The sequence below is a fragment of the Oncorhynchus masou genome, chromosome 5, assembly GCF_036934945.1.
Source record: "Oncorhynchus masou masou isolate Uvic2021 chromosome 5, UVic_Omas_1.1, whole genome shotgun sequence".
Lineage (NCBI taxonomy): Eukaryota > Metazoa > Chordata > Actinopteri > Salmoniformes > Salmonidae > Oncorhynchus > Oncorhynchus masou.
The window spans coordinates 36,305,785-36,327,394 of NC_088216.1; the positions used below are offsets into that span (position 1 = coordinate 36,305,785).

Here is a 21,610-nt window from a genome sequence, read left to right on the forward strand (position 1 = left end):
GGATGTTGCAGGCAGCAGAACGTTCTCCACGGGGTCTCCAGACTGTCACATGTGCTCAGTGTGAACCTGCTTTCATCTGTGAAGAGCACAGGGCGCCAGTGGCAAATTTGCCAATCTTGGTGTTCTCTGGCAAATGAAAAACGTCTTGCACGGTGTTGGGCTGTAAGCACAACCCCCACCTGTGGACGTCGGGCCCTCATACCAACCTCATGGAGTCTGTTTCTGACCGTTTGAGCAGACACATGCACATTTGTGGCCTGCTGGAGGTCATTTTGCAGGGCTCTGGCAGTGCTCCTCCTGCTCCTCCTTGCACAAAGGCGGAGGTAGCGGTCCTGCTGCTGGGAACTCTATCGTCAAATGTATTTAAGTATTATTATTAAATCACACCCGACCATGATTGGGAATCCCATAGGACGGCACACAATTGGCCCAGCGTTTCTCTCCGTCTAAAAACAGAAATCCATTTTTGGACTTTACAAATATAATTTTGGCCTTTATTCAGATTACAATCGCTTATCTAATAAAAAAAATATAATGAAATAACCTCAAATATTATCAAGTTGATGGCACAGTCATATAGCGGCACCTACATAAAGCTGAGTGACTCACTCATTCATGGCATTGGATCAAAATATATAATGTACCAACATTCTTTCTGATAGTCTTTAACAAATAAAATGTTTGGATATCCTGACCTGGACACCATGTACAGTATTATAGCCTATTATGGGCTATTAGCAGGACAATATACCTCTACCAATACCTCTCTGTATTTTGATACTTTGTGGATGGGGCCTCCACAGTGGCGCAGCTGTACAAGTCACCGCAATGCAAAATGCGTTGCTACAGACACCCGTGCCGGCCACAATTGTGAGACCCATGAGGCGGCTTTTAGTTTTAATTTAGAATCCTCCAAATGTAAATTATTGGAGGAGAGTCACAACATATTTTTCGATATACTGTAGGCCTACCGTCGGCAACATGAGTCTCACTAGTGTTGAATAATCTGCTGTTTAAAGTGGTGTAGATCTTATTGAAAGAGCATACTGAAGTTAGAAGTAATAGGATTTGAAGCATTAGCCAACAACTATTTTAGCACCTTGATAAAGCAATGAGATTTTTAGTTTGTCTGAATCTCCGTTTGGGTATTGGTTAGACTAAAATGGTGTAGGAATGTTATGCTCTTAGTAACCGTCATTTAACTAAGCAAGTCAGTTAAGAACAAATTTTTATTTACAAGGACAGCCTACTCCTTCCTCTTCGGTGAAATGAACCCCAGTTTCCTGCATGCCCACATGACTTTAGCTTAAATACCCCAGCACTGTAGCCTACTCCCAACCGTCACATTGTACAGTGCCATATTTTCTGTTGCATCCTAACGGAAACAGAGGGTTTTTCATATTTCTTGGAATAGAAACACCATAATATATTTTTTTTAAATCTGTCCCATATACTATGTCCTTACAAAAAAGGTTTTACATTTTCTAGTACAGCCACTATTGAAGGCTATCAAATGCTTCTCAAAGATGCCCTCTGGTTGTCAAACTAGCAAGCTGTGCTGCAGTACGCTGCAAGTTTTAAAGGAAAAACCTCTGTACTCCCAGTAAGTACTTGTATGAGGTGACTACTAATTGAGGGTTTAGAGCTTGAGATAACCACACCAGTGGGGAGAGGGGCATTCTTCTTACCAAACCACATGACCTTTGTTTTTGGAGGTGTTCAGAACAAGGTTAAGGGCAGAGAAAGCTTGTTGGACAACAAGATAGCTTTGTTGTAGAGCATTTAACACAAAATCCAGGGTTTAAGACTATATATAAAATGGATGAGAGAGCTTCCTATTGCCCGAGCTAATGTTAATGTAGATGGAGAAGATCATGGGGCCGAGGGTACTCCCTCGGTGATAGGCAGTGGCTGAGACAGCAGATTCTGACTTTATACACTGCACTTTTTGAGGTAGTTAGCAAACCAGGTCAAAGACCCCTCAGAGACACCAATACTCCTTAGCCGGCCCACAAAAATGTAATTGTCTATCGTATCAAAAGCTTTGGCCAAGTCAATACAAATAGCAGGACAACATTGCTTAGAATCAGGGGCAATGGTGACCTTATTTAGGACTTAAGGTTGCAGTGACTCCTCGATAACCTGAGCGGTAACCAGATTGCATACCAGAGAGAATACTACAGACATCAAGAAAGCCAGTCAGTTGATTGGCACACTTGATAAACAGGGCAAAATATAAATGTTCCTATAACGGTTAGGATCAGCTTGATCTCTCACTTTAAATAACTCCAGCCCAAATGAATGGAAAACAAATGCATCATCTTAAACTGGCACCCTTCAATTTTAGAGTGAGCTATCTCTAACTATAAGCCCCATTGTCCATATTACAGGCATGGCATGAAGTGCACTTGACATGGCTATCATTTACTGGACATTCGAAGCAATGAAAATAAAACTGATAACAATACATAACAGGACACGGGCACATTTGCACAGGTCAGAAATAGAGGTCGACCGATTAGTCGGAATGGCCGATTAATTCGGGCCGATTTCAAGTTTTCATAACAATCTGAAATCGTAATTTTTGGACACCGATTATGGCCGATGACATTGCACTCCTTGAGGAGACTGCGTGGCAGGCTGACTACCTGTAATGCGAGTGCAGCAAGGAGCCAAGGTAAGGTACTAGCTAGCATTAAACGTATCTTATAAAAAAAACAAGCAATCTAAACATAATCACTAGTTAAACTAGTAATATCATCAACCATGTGTAGTTATCTAGCTTGTCCTGCGTTGTATATGATGCGCTGCTGGTTCATTTATCATTGAATCACAGCCTACTTTGACAAACTGGAGATTTACCAAGCGCATTCGCGGGAAAAAAAGCACTGTCGTTGCACCAATCAATACACAAGTATATATTGTTAAACCTGCATATTACGTTAAGGCCTACTCAGAAAAGAAATTGTAGACCTCCACAAGTCAGGTTCATCCTTGGGAGCAACTTCCAAACGCCTGAAGGGACCACTTTCATCTGTATAAACAATAGTACGCAAGTATAAACACCATGGGACCACGCAGCCATCATACCGCTCAGGAAGGAGACGCGTTCTGTCTCCTAGAGATGAACGTACTTTGGTGCGAAAGTGCTAATCAATCCCAGAACAGCAAAGGACCTTGTGAAAATGCTGGAGGAAACAGCTACAAAAGTATCTATATCCACAGTAAAACGAGTCCTATATCAACAACCTGAAAGGCCGCCCAGCAAGGAAGAACCCAACCGCTACAAAACCTCCATAAAAAAGCCAGACTATGGTTTGCAACTGCATATGGGGACAAAGATCATACTTTTTGGAGAAATGTCCTCTGGTCTGATGAAACAAAAATAGAACTGTTTGGCCATAATGACCATCGTTATGTTTGGAGGAAAAAGGGGGATGCTTGTAAGCCGAAGAACACCATCCCAACTGTGAAGCAGGGGGTGGCAGCATCATGTTGTGGGGGTGCTTTGCTGTAGGAGGGACTGGTGCACTTCACAAACTAGATGGCAACATGAGGGAGGAAAATTATGTGGATATATTGAAGACATCAGTCAGGAAGTTAAAGCTTGGTTGCCAATGGGTCTTCCAAAGGGACAATGACCCCAAGCATACTTCCAAAGTTGTGGCTTAAGGGCAACAAAGTATTGGAGTGGCCATCACAAAACCCTGACCTCAATCCTATAGAAAATGTATGGGCAGAATTGAAAAAGCGTGTGTGAGCAAGGAGGCCGACAAACCTGACTCCGTTACACCAGCTCTGTCAGGAGGAATGGGCCAAAATTCACCCAACTTATTGTGGGAAGCTTGTGGAAGGCTACCCGAAACATTTGACCCAAGTTAACCAATTTAAAGGCAACACTACCAAATACTAATTGAGTGTATGTAAACGTCTGACCCACTGGGAATGTGATGAAAGAAATAAAAGCTGAAATAAATAATTCTCTACTATTTTTCTGACATTTCATATTCTTAAAATAAAGTGGTGATCCTAACTGACCTAAGAATTTTCACTAGGATTAAATGTCAGGAATTGTGAAAAACTTAGTTTAAATTTATTTGGCTAAGGTGTATGTAAACTTCTGACTTCAACTGTATGTAGCTTAAGAAACAAAGGTTCATGAAATCAATCATTTGCTAGTAACAGATGAAATTCATGTTCTGGCAATCTTTGAAACTCACTTAGATAATACCTTTGACGATACTGTGGTAGTATGGTAATAACATTTACAGAAAAGACAAATGCCAATGGAGATATCGCTGTTTATAATCAGAACCACATTCCTGTAAAGCTTAGAGAGGATCTCATGATAAATACTGTTGAAGTAATAGGGCTACAGGTTTATCTGCCTCACCTAAAGCCTATTCTTGTGGGAAGCTGCTATTGACCACATGCTAACAGTCAGTATCTGGATAACGTGTGAAATGCTTGATAGCAAACAGAGGTATATTTGCTGTGCAATTTAAATATTGACTGGCTTTCATCAAGCTGCCCATTCAAGAAATAGTTGTAAACTGTAACCAGTGCCTGCAATCTGGTTATCAGTCAACCTACCAGGGTAGTTACAAACAGCACACGAACAAAATCATCAACATGTATTGATCACATCTTTACTAATGCTTCAGAAATGTGCTTTAAAGCAGTATCCAGATCCATCGGATGTAGTGATCACAATGTAGTAGCCATATCTAGGAAAGCCAAAAGTTCAAGGCTGGGTCTAATAGTGTATAAGAGGTCAAACAATACGTTTTGTTGTGATTCCTATGTTGATGTAAAGAATATTTTTTGAGTCTGTGGTGTGGAATGAGGAGCAACCAGATGCTGCACTTGACACATTTATGAAATGTCTTATTCCAATTACTAATAAGCATGCGCCCATTAAGAAAACTACTTGAAAAAAAACAGTAAATCCCTGTGGTTTGATGAGGAATTGAAACATTATGGTTGAGAGGGATGAGGCAAAATTAATGGCAATTAAGTCCGTCTGCACAATCGATTGGCAAAAGTACTGCAAATTGAGAAAGTCATGTGACTAAACTGAATAAAAAGAAGAAACTACAATATAAAACAAAGATAAATGATAAGAAGAATGACAGTAAAATGACCTTAAAATGAAATTTTGGTCTAAAAGGCAAACTCAGCACCATCATTCATTGAATCAGAAGGCTCATTCATCACAAAACCTACTGGCAATACCAATTACTTTAATCATGTTTTCATTGGCAAGATTAGCAAACTCAGGCATGACATGCCAGCAACGAACGCTGACTCTACACATCCAAATATAACTGATCAAATGAATAAAGACAAGCATTGTAATTTTGAATTTCGTAAAGTGAGGGTGGAAGAGGTGAACAAATTATTGTTGTCTGGCAACAATGAGAAGCCAACGGGGTCTGACAACTTGGATGTAAAATTACTGAGGATAATAGTGAGCAATATTGCCACTCCTATTTGCCATATCTTCAATCTAAGCATACTAGAAAGTATACCCTCAGGCCTGGAGGGAAGCAAAATGAATTCCTCTACCCAATAATCATAAAGCCCCCGTTACTGGCTCAAATAGCCAATCAGTCAGCCCGTTACCAACCCTTAGTAAACTTTCAGGAAAAAAATGTGCTTGACCAGATACAATGCTATTTTACTGTAAACAAATTGAAAGACTTTCAGCACGCTTATACTGAAGGACATTCAACTAGCACAGCATTTAAACAAATGACTGATGGTTGACAGAGAAATTCACAGTAAAAAGATTGTGGAGGCTATTTTATGTGACTTCAGTGACGCTTTTGACATAATCGATCAGTCTGCTGCTGGAAAAACGTGTGTCATGGCTGTACACCCCCTGTTATATTGTGGATAAAGAGTTACATGTCTAACAGAAGACAGGATGTTCTTTAATGAAAGTCTCTCCAACATAATACAGGTAGAATCAGGAATTCCCCAGGACAGCTGTCTAGGCAACTTGCTTTTTGCAATCTTTACTAATGACATGTCTATGTATGCGGATGACTCAACACTATACACATCAGCTACTACAGCAACTGAAATGACTGAAACACTTAACAAAGAGTTGCAGTTAGTTTCAGAGTGGGTGGCAAGGAATAAGTTTGTCCTAAATAGTTCTAAAACTAAAAGCATTGTATTTGGGACAAATCATTCACTAAACCTCAACTGAATCATGTGGAAATTGAGGTGCCTAAACTGCTTGGAGTAACCCTGGATTGTAAACTTATGGTCAAAACATGTTGATACAATAGTAGCAAAGATGGGGAGAAGTCAGTCTATAATAAAGCGCAGCTCGGTCTTCACAACACTATCAACAAGGCAGGTCCTTACAGGCCCTAGTTTAGTCTCACCTGGGCTACTGTTAATTTGTGTGGTCAGGTGCCACAAAGAGTGACAATTGGCTCAGAACAGGGCAGCACGGCTGGCCCTTAAATGTACACGGAGAGCTAACAATAATATGCATGTAAATCTCTCATGGCTCAAAGTAGAGGAGAGTGACTTCATCACTACTTGTTTTTTTAAGTAGTGTTGACATGCTGAATGCACCGAGGTGTCTGTTTAAACTACTAACACACAGCTCAGTCATACATGCATACCCCACAGACATGCTCCCAAAGGTCTCTTCACAATACCCAAGTCAAGAACAGACTATGGGAGGCGCACAGTACTGGGGGTGGTAGGGTAGCCTAGTGGTTAGAGCATTGGTTGCAAGTTCAAACCCCCGAGCTGACAAGGTACAAATCTGTCGTTCTGCCCCTGAACAGGCAGTTAACCCACTGGGCCGTCATTGAAAATAAGAATTTGTTCTTAACTGACTTGCCAAGTTAAATAAAGATAAAAATTAAGAGACATGGCTACATGGAACTCTATTCCACATCAGGTAACTGATGAAAGCAGTAGAATCAGATTTAAAAATGTATATAAATAGAATACACCTTATGGAATAGTGGGACTGTGTTAATTAAGACACGCACTCTACACACGCACGGATTTTGTATTGTAGATATGTGGTAGTAGAGTAGTGGCCTGAGGCAACACAATGTGTTGTGGAAAGTGTTATGAAAATGTAATTTAATATTTTTAAATTGTTGCTGGACCCCAGGAAGAGTAGCTGCTGCCTCGGCATGCAAAATAACCACTCTTGCCTATTTATGGAGTTTTAACTTTTGTGCATTAGTCTACAACTGACACTTAAATTAAAAGATTTACAGTACTTCTTTACACATTCAAACAAAAACATCAAAATGCATATTTCAAATTTGAGCCAGAGATGTCTTAGACTTAAAATGATAGCTATTAATTATACAAAACCACAGCACTATCAGTCTCATGTGTGAAGTCACTGACAATGAAAAGGAGGGGAAAATAGTCCAATTGTCACTCATCACAGTAGGATCAAAAACTGAGTGGCAGAGGTAGACTTCTCTCAACATAAATGTACAATTTTAAGTAGTATATCAACCATGGCAAGGCCTGTCTGCATAAGAATGAAAGAAAAAGGTTTGAAACAACCGGAAATAACCGGAAACAATACAAGTTTAGTCGTTTGTACAAGATGTGCATGGAAATGCTTACTTGCAGGTTCAATTGGACCAGTTTGTACACAAGTATGAACCCAGTTTCATATGCAAACCATTATTCATATACTTTCAATAAAAATGCTGAGAACATATATAGAATAGCATGAGAAGTCATTTTCTTAAATATTTAATTAAATCCGTTTCTAAAAGTTTGGTGGAAGAATTTGGTGGAAAATATTATGTAATATGATCTGACCATGATAGTAGTTGCCATTGTTGATAGTTATTTCCCAGCCATGAGTGTCACAAGGACTGTACAACACACTGGGGCATCATTTGACCTTTCTGAGAGGACGATCACAGGCTCTCCTAATCAAATCACGCCTCGCAAAATGGAGCAGGGCGATGATTAGTTATGCCTCTTATCTCCCCCGTTTGTGTTCACGGCTTTATGAAACGAAGCAAGTGAAAAAAACTCCAACCAAAGCCTGCACCTGCTTCAGTGTCAACAACAACGCTTTGGTCCCCTTTATCCCAGTCCTGCAGAAACCTCAGACATTCACTTAAACTGTTATTTTTTCACTCAGCAACAGGGCTGACCGGGTCTTACTATAGCGTAGAAGTATATCTCGGGGCACACGAGCGCCCAAGCCTGACCTTTTCACAAGGGACTAAATAATGTGTCAGGCATTAGTACACTCCGGCAAATTGCCATTAGCCTAACCAATTAAGGGGCTTTTAATCTCCCCATGAAGGAACAAAGCGAGGCTATCGGCGGTAGAGGAAGCGTCTGAGAGATGTGTGTGTGAATGAGAGGGAAAGGTTAATGGTCTCTCTGGAGGGAGAAAATGCATGAGGGGTCTTGTTACCATTCCAGACTCCTCACGTCGACAAAGCCCCAGGTCTTGAAGGAGCCCAGCCAGTTCATTATCGCCGGCTTTCATTCCGCCAGGCTAACATTGACTTTAATGCAATATAATACTTTCCATTCGCCTCCTATTTGTTCGCTACTGTCTTTATAAAAAAAATATATATAAAAAAACTGTAGGTCTCAGCCCATAGATCACAATAGCTACTAAGCTAACATACAGAATTGATTTAAGATTGTCATAAAAGGCATAATTTAGCCATTTGATTTGGAATTTTAGGACCCTTGTAGGTTTTTATTTTTATTTTTTTAAGTATTTTATGAAACATTGGAACATTGAAACATAAGGAACCAGGTTAAGTGTCTGTCCTATATCAGTGATAAGAATACGTAGGAAAAAAAAAACAGTTTGGACCCATGTTTTCATGTTATTTTTGGCACATTTGCCACCATATGCACTTTCTTTCAATTTTTACAGCCCAGTACTGGGTTACCTTCAGATGTAGAGTGCGACGTAGAGCAGAATCACCAACACTGTCGTGTTTGTGAGTCTCCCCTTTCAATATTGGTGACATATTAGTTTAACTCACACAGTTCGGGTTTTACAGACAATTGTGGCCATTTTCTTGTCTGGGTCCTCTCATGTGTAGAAAAGGGTTGCTTAAAACGAGCCCCATGTTATGGAATAATCCATCAGTTAAGAGGGGATTGAGTTGCAGCCACTACAAGACACAGTGAGTCTAACATAAACACACAGGGAGCTACTCAATGTTAAAAACGACATCACCGTGTGACACACAGGTGAGTCAATTGACTCTAGGGGTTTTTTAATCATAAAAAAGGGAGAAGACTGTTCTTCTCATATCCCCTTTTGTTCGCCGAAGTGCCAGCACAATGTTGACTGGCTGTCTTATTAAATTGCCTTAGGTCCTATAACAGCCGTCTCTAATACCACCTTCAAGGGAGATTGACATGGTCCAGAAAGTACATTAGTAAAAAACCCACCCTGATCAGTGTGAGCTAGTGTGCACCTTTAACGTCATACACCACTGAACCATACCTAAGCCAAAGCGTGGATGGCACTGCTCTCCTTGACGAAGAGTAAATCGCTGGTGGTTAAAAAGACACACCTGACTAAGCAAAAGGAGAGCAACTGCACGAGACAAGCTTCCAGAACAGACCATTTACTTCTGCCACGGCCCTGTCAACCCTTCAGAAGCCAATAAGTGAAGAAAGAGTTTCTCAAGGCCTGACTAGAGGTAACGGAAATGGTTTGAAAAGGGGCATCTCTTAATGAGCGCCCCACGATGACACAATGTCATCTCATGGCGATGGATGAGGCCAGGAGGTGGACCGAACCTCTCGCTTTGAATTGATCACCTCTGACCATCTGGGATCAAACAGCATTGAGCGCTGTGACATCCATTTCACCAACGTAATGGCCTATTCCCTCCTCCGAGCTGGATTGTTATTATCACTTTACCGACTTCTGGAGAGGCTTGTTTCATTCGAATATGCCTGTCAAATCTTATATAAGGAGCACTTTTCCATGGTTACCCTCCACAGATCTAAATCTGAGGTAACTGTTTGACAGAGAGGCAGACAAGGCTGACAATGCAGCAGCTTTTCATTCGAGACTTCCAAACTGAGCGGCTTCGGTGCAATTTGCCGGTAACATTTCAGTTGATGACAGAAGTAATTATCTATTAATCAAGTCTGAATTTGCGTTAACATGCTCCCTCCCTCTGTCCAATTAACAGTAAGCTCTCTCCTTCTTTGTCTCCATCCATTTAAATGCTATGACATGGAGAGAGAGAGAGAAATTAGAAAAATTATGGTTCATGCCATTGTCGCTGAAGATAAATTGATGAGCTAGTTGAAGTAAGGGTGGGACAGAGAAAGAGAAGTAAAGATAAATAAGAGGTGTGGAGAAAGGAGGCAGATGCTGGATTAATGTACATTGGGTCTTGGCAGTAAAAGGCTCACTTCGCAAACATCACGAAGAAAGACGCCTGTTTGAGAGCAAACAGTGAGTAGAGCTTCCACAGTGCCAGACAATATTATGTTTGTTCCTGCCTCACCTCAATGGCCTCGAGGGGACTTTCCTTATACTGGCCTCTTGAGTTTACACCAAGGACCACTCTTTCAGTCTATCCATCAGCCTCATTTGCCATTCCCTCTTTCCTCACTCTCCCTCATACAATCTTCCTTCTACCTAACCTGAACACCCCCTCCTCCCCCCCAACGTTAGAAGAGTTTCTGCTACTGCATACTCAAGGCTGCTTCCCAAAAGTTGCAATACTTTTGACCAGGGCTCATCGTGCACTGTTTTTGATAAGAGCGTCTATGTAGGGAGTAGGGTGCCATTTGGGTGACAGGTAGCTTAGTAGATAGGAGCGTTGGGACTAGAGGTCGACCGATTATATGATTTTTCAACACCGATACAGGGGACCAAAAAAAGCCGATACAGATTATTGGAGGACTATTGATTTATTTGTAATAATGACAATTATAACAATACTGAATGAAGTCTTATTTTAATTTAATACATCAATAAAATCTATAATGAAACATGTTCAATTTGGTTAAAATAATGCAAAAATAAAGTGTTGGAGAAGAAAGTAAAAGTGCAATATGTGCCATGTAAGAAAGCTAACGTTTAAGTTCCTTGCTCAGAACATATGAAAACTGGTGGTTCCTTTCAACATGGGTCTTCAATATTCCCAGGTAAGAAGACGTTTTAGGTTGTAGTTATTATAGGAATTATAGGACCATTTCCCTCTATACCATTTGTATTTCATTAACCTTTGACTATTGGATGTTCTTATAGGCACTTTAGTATTGCCAGTGTAACAGTATAGCTTCCGTCCCTCTCCTCGCTCCTCCCTGGGCTCGAGCCAGGAACACAACGACAACAGCCACCCTCGAAGCAGCGTTACTCATGCAGAGCAAGGGGAACAACCACTCCAAGTCTCAGAGTGAGTGACATTTGAAACGCTATAAGCGCGCACCCCGCTAACTAGCTATCCATTTCACTTTGGTTACACCAGCCTAATCTCAGGAGTTGATAGGCTCGAAGTCATAAACAGCGCAATGCTTGAAGCACAGCGACAAGCTCCTGGCAAAATGCACAAAGGTGCTGTTTGAATGAATGCTTACAAGCCTACTGCTGCCTACCACCGCTCAGTCAGACTGCTCTATCAACTCATAGACTTAATTATAACATAATAACACACAGAAATGCGAGCCTTAGGTCATTAATATGGTCGAATCCAGAAACTCTCGAAAAGACGTTTATTATTTCAGTGAAATACAGAACTGTTCCGTATTTTATGTAGCAGGGGAGCATCCATAAGTCTAAATATTCCTGTTACATTGCACAACCTTCAATGTTGTCATAACTATGAAAAATTCTGTCAAATTAGGCGGCCCAAACTGTTGCATATACACTGACTGTGTGCAATGAACGCAAGAGAAGTGACACAATTTCACCTGGTTAATATTGCCTGCTAACCTGGATTTCTTTTTGCTAAATATGCAGGTTTAAAAATATTTACTTATGTGTATTGATTTTAAGAAAGGCATTGATGTTTATGGTTAGGTACACATTGGAGCAACGATACTCACCGCATCGATTATATGCAATGCAGGACACGCTAGATAATATCTAGTAATATTGTCAACCATGTGTAGTTAACTAGTGATTATGATTGATTGTTTTTTAGAAGATAAGTTTAATGCTAGCTAGCAACTTACCTTGGCTTACTGCATTCACGTAACAGGCAGTCAGTCTCCTTGTGGAGTGCAACGAAATCCTACTCATCGCTGGAAGCGGTGAGAATGGACACTCTGGTGCACCAGTGGCTTCGGACCTTTCTTTCAGTATTTCCTCCAGTGGTTCTGATTCAGCCCCCGTTGGAGAGGGTGCGCCAGGAGGGCTTATCATTGATTCTTGTGGCTTCCCGTTGTCCTATTCAGCCTTGGTTTGCGGAGATCATTCACCTTTTAGGTGGGGACCCGTGGCAACTCCTGTTACGCAAGGCCCTGTTGTCTCAGACACACAGACAGGTTTGGAATGCGAGACTGGAGATTTGGTTCCTATGAGCCTGGCCCCAGAGAGGGCCAATCTGATGGCGAGAGGTTTGTCTCCGAATGTGATTGGTACCATTCAGTCCGCAAGGGAGCCCTCCACGAAAGGACTGTATGCGTATAATACATGGCCGCTATCTCAGTCATAACGTTACTCTTCTTTAACATGAGAAATATAGCAATTCCCATCCATTGATAAGAACATGTCCGAAAGCATAGAACATAAGAGGAAAACAGTGTTCAGGTTTTTGTCCTAGATTATAGTCTATTGTGTGTCACTTCCTTGCCAGTCAGACGATCGATGTTCATTGGTTGTGCCTTAAAACAAAAACATCGGCAAGAGATTTGTTTGTGCAAATTACTGTATCTCTCTCTCAACCTGCTCTGCTAATTCCCAGGTGAAATTGCAACAGATCAATTTCCTCCCTGTACAATCATGAATCTCTCAAGAATAGGGCACTTCCTGAAAACAGGAGTTTGGGATAGGAGTTTGTCATCTTTATATGGATGAATTAGTCTTAATTCTGTTAAGCATACAACATTACTGAACTTCATGAATAAGCTGCATAAATTAACTGCCCAAGAACCCAGTGTCCTTCATACATGTTTTCGGCAATGAAATTCATCCACAAAAAAAATGGTTGACAATTATTTCAATCGATTGGTATGATCTCTTCTGAGTTAATATATGCTTTGTGCCTTGAAATTCCAGGTTGAACCTCAAGCGACTATAAAATATCAGGGCCAGTATCACAAAGTGTTCCAGAGTAGGAGTACTGATCTAGGATCAGGTCCCCCCCCCCTCTTATTTCATTATGATTTAAAAGAGGCGAAACTGATATTCGATCATTCAGCACTCCTACTCCGAGATGCTTTGTGAATACAGGCAATGTTGTTTTGTTTTTATTACCTCAGTCGGCGATAAAAACCAGGCATCCCTCTGCTTCATAGCAAGGTTTTTCAGGCAGGAACTCACTTTTAAGTATGTCATTGAAAAAGAGAAGAGAGACATTCTTCCAGCGTTTTGTACCTTAACATCCTCAGAGGCGCAGGCCTGCCCCTGTATTAAGCTGTCATTTAGTCAGGCAAATAGAATAAGTGCAACGGATTAGGGTGACACAGTCATGCAGATAAGCAGACCGCTGGAAAATACAGCTCTGTCCACTGACACGGTAAATGCAGCTCTCCTCTCCTGAAAAAAAAGTGTGACCAGATGGGTGAGCATACTAAACAGACAGAGACGGTGAGTGACAGACAGCTTGTCAAAAAAGTGCTCCCGCCGTTCTGCTGCAGCCACGGCAACACATGATAACGGGAGTTGGAGGAAACAATTAGGCTTCCGACAGGTTCTAATGGATTGATTGGGAATAATTAGGTTCCTGTTTTTGTCCTTTTAACCTTTTTTTCCCTCCCTTATTCCCCGAGGCCCATATGGGATGCATGCAGAGTGTGACATCCATTAAAAACCTCCAACAGCCTCCCAACCCCATTTGTGCTCTCAGGTGTTTCATTTCTCCACCACTTGAAGTGCCTTTTTCCCGTCTCTGAAGTTTTGGAGGTGTAGTTGTTTCCCCTCTCAACAGTGCTTGCCTGACCCCCAGTTAGAAATTCTGGGGCATTTATAGTTGAATTGCTGGCCACAATCTCTTGTTTGGAGGACATTATTCTTTCTTTTTTTACCACCTATTACAATATTTAATCCTCTTAAATTTTTACCTCGATCACAATACTTGAAAGTAAAATAAATTGTTTTGCCTACCTGTCAAATAAAACACAATGATAGAAGTATAGGAACAGAGTGGTACTCCTAAATAACACCCCTACTCTTTGGCTTAAGCCACAATGAAATATCAACCAAACCAAAAAAATACTGTCTGGAAAAAAGAACTTCCTCCTTCCCTAAAATGGAGGGGCTGGTGAGAGGAACCTTGAAGACTGACACTGCATCAGCCTGGGATTAACCATTAGTCTGGCAGCACTCAGCTAACGAGTGCCCTCTCCAGCATACAGAGTGACTGCTGTCTCACGTGACAGTGCAGGTGTTACAGTGCCTTCAGAAAGTATTCAACCTCCTTGACTTTTTCCACATTGTTGTGCTATAGCCTGAATTTAAAATAGATGAAATTGAGATTTAGTGACAATCTACACACAATATCCCACAATGTCAGAGACATTAACACAAATGTTTCTACCACAGTATTTTGTGTACATCAGACAAAAATGGACAATAAAATACATTTTAATCCCATCTTGTACCGCAACAAAATATGGAAAAATTCAAGGGGGTTGAATACTTTCTGAAGGCAGTGTATGCTGCTGTTGGATGATGTATGCAAAGGAGGAGAGAGACCCGTGTAATGTCTGCAAAGAATACTTGTTTTTTTCCACTGGATCTCTTTCCTTGGCAAAGGAGCAAATGCCACTGAAAGAAACTCTAGGCTGCATGCAACAACCATGTCCCATTTAAATGAAAAGTTAATTTCATAGGAGATTTAAAAAAATAATAATAATAATTTTTTAAAAAGACAGATCGGCCTGGGCAAGTGCCTTTATGTAATTTGCCAAAACTTATGCCCATGTCTTATCATCATCAGGGCTCCTGAGTGGTGCAGCGTCCTAAGGCACTGCATCTCAGTGCCAGAGGTGTCCCTACAGACCTTGGTTCAGTTCCTGGCTGTATCAGAACCAGCCGTCATTGGGCGGCCCACAATTGGCCCAGCGTCGTTAGGGTTTGGCCGGGGTAAGCCGTCATTGTAATTAAGAATTTGTTCTTATTGTTTTTTTTTAAGTCAAATCATCAAGTGTGTTTTATTTATCCATGTCCACCATCAAGCTGGCTCAAAAAAAAAATCTAACTTAACCAATTGCTTAAAATCAGCATTATTTTTTGAGTGGACTTCAAAAGGACAATTTGAGCTATAGTTTCGCCACAAATTATTCTCAAAGTGAGCTGTGGTTTACAAATTCATGTTTGTGCAAAAAACTAAAAACTACAGCCATCATGATCATGATTTTCAGATTTGTTTGTACCTGTGTTTGTGCATGTAATTTTATGTTGATTAATCTTATGCTACATAGACATACATTTTTCTAAACAATTCCAATATGTTAGTAGTTGGACTTATTGCACCAGTTAAATGATATGCTGTTCCAGTTTATTTGATTTAGGTAGTTTCAATAACTCATATTCCCTATCCCGGCAGTCATTCTGAATGCAGGTTGCAGGTGATTAAAAGTTACAATTGTTGGATATCTTCACTTGTTGCGGGATTCTAATAGGAATTACACATCACTTTGCAAGCCAGCAGGCTTGATGTGGCCTGTAAACAAGGAGTTTCAGACCACTGTTAGGGTATAACAAGACCCTCAAAGAACAGCCTTTTAATATACAGTTTGTAATGTATTGTCACAAAGAGTTGAATTTTCAAGATAACACACTCACTTGGTGAAGGCTACACTACTAAAAACCATTGAATACAACAACCATGCCTCTCGCTAATAAATGCAGTCATGGGCGGTAACTTCAATTCACTCAAAAGGCAAGGCACTCTGGGAAATGTGCAAAAAAGGTCAAAAACAATTCAGCTTGAGAATGTTTGCTCAACCAAAAATGTTGAGTGAAAATACATTCTCAAGTTGAATTGTATGTTGGTTCAGCTGTGCCCAAATGCTGAGAAAGTTCGCAATCCTATTACAGCTGGTTGCCTTATAATTTTACTGTGAATCAACTTTAATGTTATTTTGTTGAGCAAACGTATTATGACAAGGTAGGGTTGGTAAAAGACCAAGTCCATATTATGGCAAGAACAGCTAAAATATGCAAAGAGAAACAGTCCATTACTTGAAGAGTAAAATGTCAAGAAATGTGAAAGTTTCTTCAAGTGCAGTCGCAAAAACCATCAAGCGCTATGATGAAACTAACTCTCATGAGGACTGCCACAGGAAAGGAAGACCCAGAGTTACCTCTGCTGCAGTAAGTTAATTAGACTTACCAGCCTCAAAAATTGCAACCCAAATAAATGCTTTAGAGTTCAAGTAACATATACATCTCAACATCAACTGTTCAGAGGAGACTGTGTTAAGCAGGCCTTCATGGTCAAATTACTGCAAATAAACCACTACTAAAGAACACCAATAATAAAAAGAGACTTGATTGGGCCAAGAAACACGAGCAATGACATTAGACCAGTGGAGTTCTGTCCTTTGTTCTGATGAGTCCAAATTTGAGATTTATGGTTCCAACCGCTGTGTCTTTGTGAGACGCAGAGTAGGTGAACAGATGATTTCTGCATGTGTGGTTCCCACCGTGAAGCATGGAGGAGGAGGTGCTTTGCTGGTGACACTGTCAGTGATTCATTTACAATTCAAAGCACACTACCAGGGCATTCTGCAGGAAATACACCATCCTATCTGATTTGCGCTTAGAGCGACTATCATTTGTTTTTCAACAGGACAATGACCCAACACACCTCCAGGCTGTGTCAGTCAGGGATATTTGACTAAGAAGGAGTGGGATGGGGTGCTGCATCAGATGACCTGGCCTCCACAATAACCCAAACTCAACCCAATTGAGATGGTTTGGGATGAGTTAGACCAAAGAGTGAAGGAAAAGTGTCTCCCGAGTGGTGCAGTGGCCTAAGGCACTGCATCACTACAGACACCCTGGTTCGAATCCAGGCTGTATCACAACCGACCGTGATAGGGAGTACCATAGGGCGGCGCAGAATTGGCCCAGTGTTGTCCGGGTTTGGCCAGTGTAGGCAGTCATTGTAAATAAGAATTTGTTCTTAACTGACTTGCCAAGTTACATAAAAGTTTTTAAAAAGCAGCCAACAAGTGCTCAGCAAATGTGGGAACTCATTCAAGACTTTTGAAAAAGCATTCCAGGTGAAGCAGGTTGAGACAATGCCAAGAGTGTGCAAAGCTGTCATCAAGGCAAAGGGTGGCAATTTGAAGAATCTCAAATATATTTTGATTTGTTTAACACTTTTTTTGATTACGACATGATTCCATGTTTTATTTCTTAGTTTTGATGTCTTCACTATTATTTTACAATGTAGAAAATACAAATATTATGTATGATGAATGGGCTGTGTATGGAGTGGATAGTACCAATTGGAGGTATGCTGAGACTAGATGGATTTAAAGTGAGTGTAATTTCAAACACCGACCAACTGACTTTCCAGCGTCAGTGTTGAAATGACCCTTCTCTTGTTTTATACATGCACTGTAAAACAAATAAAATGTAATTGAAATTACACTCACTTTAAATCCATCTAGTCTCAGCATACCTCCAATTGGTACTATTCACTCCATACACAGCCCATTCATCCAGTAAAGATGACCTCCCAGTCCACACTCCCATTTCCAAACAGCACTCAAAATGGGGAAATGCAAAACCATGGATTTGATAAAAGTCTGCCTTTCGAAAATGTCTGCTTGACATCTCAGGGCAGAGGGCAGTCGTCAGTTCAAGGAGAAAGAGAACAGAGAGGAAAAGAAAATGACAAATGACTTTTCCATATGTTGCCTTCTTGCCAAATAAATGTCATTAATAACTGAATACAAATGGTAACTTGGTCCTTTTGAGCACACACACACACACACACACACACACAGCAGCTCTAGCCAGTAGCTGCCACCTCCAGTGTCCGCTGGACAATAAACAATTAATGGTCAGTAAAGCATAGCAGTAGGGGCATGAGGCTCGCCGCTATGCCCAGCTGCATCCTGCTAATAACTACTGAGGTAGGATGGAGAAACAGGGACAGTCCACTTAACACACATTTCACATTGGCCATGGATGTCCATAAAAATAAACGTAATATTCTATCTCAAATGTGAAGTCCATCCCCAAGTTCAGCTTTTCTCTCGGCAGCTCTGGCACTGAATGGCCTATGCAGCCATGTAAATGTTCACATTTTACTTACACTGTGTTTTGCAAAAGCCAACCCCCATTAGTTAGGGAATAAAGATACTTTTCAAGCTGTTCATTCAGACTGAGGGGGGCTAGTTTCCCTGCCAGAGTGACAGACTGGGAAGGACTGGGAACAAGGAAGCAGGATGCATATCAAACAGAAAACACTTGCATGGATGATGACTTCCAAGGAAATGTAAAAATTCAGAATTCATCTTTTGCGAGAGAGATACATGTGCATGGTCAAAATTAAGTTTATGGACTTTACTCATTAATATTTCAAATTTAAAAAACTAATCAAATTAGATTTTTTCTCACAGGTGTAGACCTTACTGTGAAATGCTTACTTACAAGCCCTTAATTAAATATTTACAAACAAAACTAAAGTAAAAAAAATAATCAAAAACTAACAATACATTTACATAATAACGAGGCTATATACAGTGGGTACCGGTACTGAGTCAATGTGCAGGGGTACAGGTTAGTGGAGGTAATTTGAATAGTTCAACAAATGCAGGGGACTGAAATAGTGTTGGTTTTCTGTCTTTCTGATTATTTGGGTGTGTTGCTGAAATCCAGATTACTGACTGACATGACATTTATCAATTCATAAAATTATTATTTAAAGTAATACAATCTATGCAGAATATCCTGATTTACACTGGAGCCCACTGTAAATTATATATTAACATTTTGTAACTAATGCACATTACTACAATGATAGTCATTTCTAACAAAAAATGAGATATTTCCATGAGTTTGTCCAATAATTTATAGTCTGATTTCAAAACATTTCACCCTACATTAGAACCACCAAATCCATGAATCAGAAATAAATATTGACCCAAATACATTAAGTGTGATAATCTACTTCCATGATAAATAAACTATAACTTAAGAGATAAAATTGACGTATTTTTTTTTAGAAAATGGTTCATTGGCCCAGGATCTCGGACTTAAAACCACCTTTGGTTTGAACAGTTCACTTGCGCGCATTTATGATCCTTTGCGGGTGAGTGGAATACAATTTGATGTGCCCAGAGCGCCACCTTACGGGTGCACAACTCAGCAGACAGAGCGTCTTGAGCTCATGAACACTTTTGCAGCGTTGCTCATGCACGGAATAAGAAAATCAATCGCACTGAAAAAGTGTGATAATTGTGCCACATAGATTTTTAAAAAATGCTAATGTCATGAATAGGTCTTTCGGACATAGGGATTTCAACCACTGTCAATTGCGTGATCATTCATTTTATTTAGCTTTTGTTTTTTTCTCCAGGTTTTTCTAACAGTGGATTTCGTGGTTTTGTTGTATATGCCTATCGAATATTCATCAAGCCTACTTTAGCATATTTTCCATTTTGAGAGCAAAAAGAACCAAACGGTGCACTGTGACAGCAGAGTCTGTTCTGTAGTATCAAGTTATTTTAGCATTTCGTCCTACTACCGTAGCCTAATGTTAAATTGTTTAAATACAACCTACAACACATTTTCCACAAAAACCTTTGCCACAATGAAGCAATGCATCGGTCTCACTTATTACAATGAAAAGAATTTCGAATCGCGAGTACGCTATCAATATGGGAGGTACAGTAATATGGCTACATGCGCGTAGTATGTAGGCTATATTAATTGCTGTATGGTAAAATGTTATTATTCTTCTTAAAGTAGAGTTTATTCGAGTTGGTCAAATTAGGCTATGATCAATTTAACGCAAGATTAAGGTAGGCCTAAATTATTTATTATCACGATATCCAATAAACTACTCAGAATTGACCACTGCTTTGCGTAATGGTAGATACTTATTTGTATCATACCGACTCTGCATTACCGATAGTCGATATGGTTATTAGTCGATATGGTCAATATCACGTTTTATAATTGACAAAATAATCTTGCCCAAAAGCACCCCAAATTGCGCGTTGAGTAACAAGTGCTCGAATGACGTGTATCTTGACAGTGTGTCCGTGTATTTCGAGTTTGCGTGCATGCATGCATGCATGCATGGGTATTCAATTATGTATAGTAACCTATTCGAAAATAAAAGTTGGAGACACAGCATGAACTCCTATGGCATGCACCTGCCCACGGTCCCTTCGTTACCGTGTATTGACATCTCCAAAGCACATTCTACTGAGATGAAAGTAGCCTAGTCTTCTGAGCAATTCCTAGAAACAAGAACAAACTTACCTGGAAATAATTGTCCGCATATTAAGTCCATCAGTTGAAAAAGAAGCGAAGCAATGATGTAGTTCCCTTTGTCCATTTTGGCAGTGACTATTTTACATGCTCGCCTCCTGTCCGTTTATTCGCTGACTGTATACACAGACAGTATCCTCGCATTGGTAATGCAGTGAGAGAGTACTGTAAGGCAGTAGACAGCAATCCCGGTTTGATTGTTTGACTTCAATCAGTAATTGATGGCAAACGGAGTTGAGATAATCTATAAGAGAGTGGCACTCGAGTCCCCAGGGTCCCTACACCTGCCTAGCCACCACAACGTTTGAACCTCTAACTATCTAAGCATTGGAGGCATGCCGTGTTAATTTCATGTCGGGAATTCGGACCTCCGAGGTAAAAATGAACGTGTTATTTGCGTATTGCTTCCTATTGGTTGATTCTGATACCCCAGTTTCCCATTTGGGACGTATCAGCTTTCTCCAACGAGTAGTCGAAGTAAGTTGGACATTTCATATTTTCCGACATGACGTGAATGTTATATTCTGCTGTGCTGGGGCCGTGTGAGTTATTCCTATGGCAGTGCTGACACTCCTGCCGCATTCATATCATGTTGGAAACGCAAAAAATTCTGACTTGTTTACTAGTTGTGAAAGATTAACTCGGAGGTACTGAGTTTCCGACCTGAACGCGGCATCACATGTTTCTGACAGTATTTCAGTTAGTCTTGGATCCATATTTTTTTGTGGATGAAAGTAAAATATTGTCAGCTGAAAACATGTACGTGTGTAGGTTAGACAACAAGCGCGCACTCATTTTCTCAAGAGGAAAAAAATAAATCATTTTTCTCCGCTCATGAAACTAAATTATTTTTGGGTGTATAATTTTACTGCAAAAACGTTTAGTTCTGCAGGAGTTAATATTATAATAGAGTACATGTGAAGCCGACAGTCAGTGTCTAGACTTGTTACTATTCCAACTACTAGGCTA

At 40.4% G+C, this 21,610-nt stretch overlaps 1 protein-coding gene across 1 annotated transcript in view; it reads right to left on the reverse strand.

The window, feature by feature from the left end:
* ptprt (protein tyrosine phosphatase receptor type T) overlaps window positions 1-20,949 on the reverse strand; it is a 440,070-nt gene extending 419,121 nt beyond the window's left edge. The window contains exon 1 of the mRNA XM_064965460.1: window positions 20,633-20,949. Within this exon, the coding sequence (XP_064821532.1) occupies window positions 20,633-20,708 (76 nt within the window). The 5' untranslated portion in view covers window positions 20,709-20,949. The remainder of the gene's footprint in view (window positions 1-20,632) is intronic.
* Window positions 20,950-21,610: the final 661 nt, after the last annotated feature.